This window comes from Musca autumnalis, unplaced genomic scaffold (genome assembly GCF_047663935.1).
Source record: "Musca autumnalis isolate F117 unplaced genomic scaffold, ASM4766393v1 scaffold_3, whole genome shotgun sequence".
Classification (NCBI taxonomy): domain Eukaryota; kingdom Metazoa; phylum Arthropoda; class Insecta; order Diptera; family Muscidae; genus Musca; species Musca autumnalis.
The window spans coordinates 72,424,709-72,428,824 of NW_027411866.1; the positions used below are offsets into that span (position 1 = coordinate 72,424,709).

Genomic DNA, 4,116 nt, shown 5'->3' on the forward strand with positions numbered 1-4,116 from the left:
AACTGTAGTAGGGTGCCTCCTCGTGTCTTCAGTGGACCGTCTGCATGAGGAGACAAAGATTTTTCAATTACAGTAATGCAATGGCATGCTTTCGTTGCAGTACTTGCTCGGGTATTACCGTGAGAGCAATCCTAATGGTAGGTAGGACACCCCCTCCCCAACCAGGCTTGTCAGGGAGATCTTCATGGTCTAGAAAGAGTGGTCGACTGTTACAAGAGAGAACCCCTAGATGAACAAACCTATCAAGCAGGTTTTAATATCATGCACACGGATGCCATAAAGAACTATAGTGCGAATGCGGTCCTCGGAGAACATCCCACATCTATCGTCAGCTGCCACGACAAACCAGAGTAGTTTTGGCTCAACTACACTCGGGACGGTACAGCCGTCTGAATTTCTATAAGGCAAGGATCGATGACACCGTGCAAAACACACTGTACATTTTCAACTGCCCTGTGAAATATATTCAATTACCTCCAGTAGACAACAAACAGAATTTTTCCGGTACAAGTCAAATTTTGGGACATTTTAACGTCTCAACCGCATTTTCCAACCGAAATAGCTGAAATTAGGTATATTGGCTTCGTAGGGGGAGTAGAAAAATCCTGCCGAGAACGTTCGGCATAGGTCCACTTTTTATATATTCTTGATCAGGGTGAAATTCTAAGTCGATATAACCATGTCCGTCTGACCGTCCGTATGTTGAAATCAAGATACCGATCGCAATTTTTAAGATAGAGCTTTTAGGATGTTTTGTATTGCAAATGGTCTATATCGGCTCACGTTCTGATATAGCCCCCATAGAACGATACCTCCCGATTTCCGATATTTTGAAGGTTTTAGCCTAATTATCACACCAACATGGCTGAAATTTGGTACTTAGTCTTCGTTGGGGAATAAAACTTTCCATCTGAAATTTGTAGGTATAGGTCCACGCTTTCATATAGCCCCCATAGAATGGAACCTCCAGATTTTCGGTATTTTGAAGGTTGTGGTTTCAATATTTCACCGAAATGGCTGAAATTTGGTACCAAGTCTTCGTTGGGGGTATAAAACTTTTACCTTGAAATTTTTCGGTACAGGTCTACGCCTTCATATAACCCCAAAGAACGGTACCTCCCGATTTTCAGTATTTTTAAGGTAATGGCCCCAACAACTCACCGAAATGGCTGAAAATCGGTATTTAGTCTACGTTGGAGGTAAAAACATTCCCGATTGAAATTCGTCGTTATAAGTCCACGCCTTCATACAGTCCTTATAGAACGATACCACCCGATTTTCGGTATTTTGAAGGTTTTAGCCTCAATATTCCACCGAAATGGCTAAAATTTGGTATATAGTCATCGTTGGCATATAATACTTTCCATCTGAAATTTGTAGGTATAGGTCCACGCTTTCATATATCCCCCATAGAACGGAGCCTCCCGATTTTCTGTATTTTGAAGATTGTCGTTTCAATATTTCACCGAAATGGCTCAAATTTCGTACTAAGTATTCGTTGGGGGTATAAAACGTTTACCCTGAAATTTGTCGGTACAGGTCTACGCCTTCATATAGCCCACATAGAACGGTACGTCCCGATTTTCAGTATTTTTAAGTTGTGGCCCCAACAACCCACCGAAATGCCTGAAATTCGGTATTTAGTCTACGTTGGAGGTAAAAACCTTCCCGATTGAAATTCGTCGTTATAGGTCCACGCCTTCATATTTTGAAGGTTGTGGCCACAACAATCCACCGAAATGGCTAAAATTTGGTATTTAGTCTTCGTTGCGGGTATAAAACTTACCACCTGAAATTTTAAGATATAGGTCCACGTCTTCATATAGCCCCCATGGAACGGAGCCTCCCGATTTTCGGTATTTTGATGGTTGTGGCCACAACAACCCACCAAAATGGTATTTAGTCTACGTTGGAGGTAGAAACGTTTCCGACTGAAATTCGTTGGTATAGGTCCACGTTTCGATATGGCCTCCATAGAACGATATCTCCCGATTTTCGTAATTCCGAAGGTTGTGACGTCAATATTTCGCTGAAAGACTGAAATTTGTTATTTTGTCTTCCATGGGTTTATAAGATATACCAGAAGAGAATTATCAGTATAGATCCACGTCTTCCTCTTTATATACCCCATAGAAGCGTACCTCTTTATTTTCAGTATTTTGAGGATTTTAGTCACACTTTTTACCAAAATATCGAAAATTTGGTATTTAGTCTTCCTTGAGTTTAAAAACTTTTCGCCAGAAATTTTATAGGTAAAGATCGACGTTTTGATGTAGCCCCCATAGAACAGTACCTCCCGAATTTCGGTATTTAGAAGGTCATCATACCGAAGTCACTGAAATTCACTATCTTCGATATGGGAATACAACTTTCCGACAGAAAATTATTGGTATAGATGCAAGCTTTAATATATCCCCCACATAAAAGGTACAACAGTTTTTCGGCATTTTTTAGGAGTGCTATTTTGAGGATTTTAGCTTAGCTTCCTTACAAACATTTCAGTAATAATTTGCCATTTAAGGTTCCAAGAGGTCTGAAAATTTCTTTACGATAATATCACAAAAATATATGCACAGATTTGTTTAAGGTTTATTAGCGGGACAATTTGTTACCGACTTCCGATCACGACATTGTAATGCTTGACGATCAAACCACTGCGTGAGGGAACAACGTTGACGTCTGGCACGGCCCTTTTGGCAAATATAGAAACGTCGACAATGGACGGAATCGACCAAATAGGTATTGTCCGGCAACGAAGAGCAATCGTTTAAGGTCAATAGAGTCTTTGCAGGTTTATTCAAATTTTCTGGAATTGGATGAGAGTTATTCATATTTTCAGGAACTGGATCACATGTGGTTGTGGAACATGTCACAGGTGGAGGAGCGCAGGTGCTTGTGAAACATGGTGGAGGAGCCCATGTACTAGTGTAGCATGGCTCCCATTGAGGAGCACATGTCCTTGTGAAACATGACTCCGGTGGAGGAGCGAATGTGGTTTCGGTACATGTAACTGGCGGAGGACATGTGGTTGCTGTATTGGTTGTATTACCTGTTGTTGTTTCATTTCTTGTTGGTATGACATGTGTCTGATTGTTGGTATTTGGCTGGATAGGTATAGTTGTCTGATTGTTGTTGTCTGTGTTTAGATCTACCGTTAGAACCAGATGGATACTTCTAGCTTTATCGTCGTTACAGAGTCCATTGCAGTTGATGTTGAGGAACACCACAAGGGAAAGAAGAAAACACAAACAATTTTCTGTAAATAAAATATACTGAATTTAATGGCGGTGATCTTAAGAGAAAATCTCCATTTTTATATTTACCGTATTTCATATTTTTATCAGGCAATTGAATTCAGAAAACTGTAGCAGTCAACTAAATGTTTGGAGTAGTGTACAGTCTTTTTATTCGATTTTTTAAGAGGTGTGGATTTTATTATCGTGTCATGTAATGATTGTGAACAACTTTTTTCCATTTTACATTATCAGTGTAAAAGAGAACAAAAAATCCGATACATATTAGCTAATTATATTTGCCGTCCCTAGGGTCTCCACCTTAAAATGCAAAGCAAAAACAATTATATTATTTTAATGAAATATACTTTAGTATCATGGTATAATAATTAAGGCAATCTCGTTAGAAAAAAAGTCACGATACCAATTAGTTCACATGCCTTTCTGATTTCATAGCACTATCTCTCAGATTGGGAGTGCATTTCTATGGGGTCTGTATCAAAAATCTCTGGCTTGATTCCCTCAACGAAGTCTAAATACCAAATTTCAGCCATTTCGGTGGGCAGGCCACAACCTTCAAAATACCGAAAATCGGGGATACCCTACACCCATCGAAGATTAAATACCAAATTTCATTAAATTCTGTGTTCTATGGGGCATATATGAAAACGTGGACCTATATCGACAAATTTCTGGTGGGAAGTTTTATCCCCCAAAGAAGACTATATTCCAAATTTCAGCCATTTCAGATGGATATTGAGGGCAAAACATTCAAAATAACGAAAAACCGGGCAGTAACCTTCTATGGGGGGTTATATAAAAACGTGGACTTATACTGATAATTCTCTTCTGGAGCATTTTATACGCTTGTCGAAGACTAAAT

At 39.4% G+C, this 4,116-nt stretch overlaps 1 protein-coding gene across 2 annotated transcripts; it reads right to left on the reverse strand.

Moving 5' to 3' along the window:
• Window positions 1–2,522: 2,522 nt before the first annotated feature.
• On the reverse strand, window positions 2,523–3,377 carry LOC141398689 (uncharacterized). Of its 2 annotated transcripts, XM_073976247.1 has the most exons (3): window positions 3,324–3,370; window positions 3,050–3,256; window positions 2,523–2,806 (listed from the first exon to the last, which is right to left on the reverse strand). In XM_073976247.1, exons 1-3 carry the CDS (start codon window positions 3,331–3,333, stop codon window positions 2,583–2,585), a joined length of 441 nt encoding a protein of 146 aa, XP_073832348.1. In that variant the 5' UTR covers window positions 3,334–3,370; the 3' UTR covers window positions 2,523–2,582. The 2 variants fall into 2 exon arrangements, with proteins under 2 accessions (XP_073832348.1, XP_073832347.1); XM_073976246.1 differs by having other exon boundaries at window positions 2,523–3,256; window positions 3,324–3,377.
• Window positions 3,378–4,116: the final 739 nt, after the last annotated feature.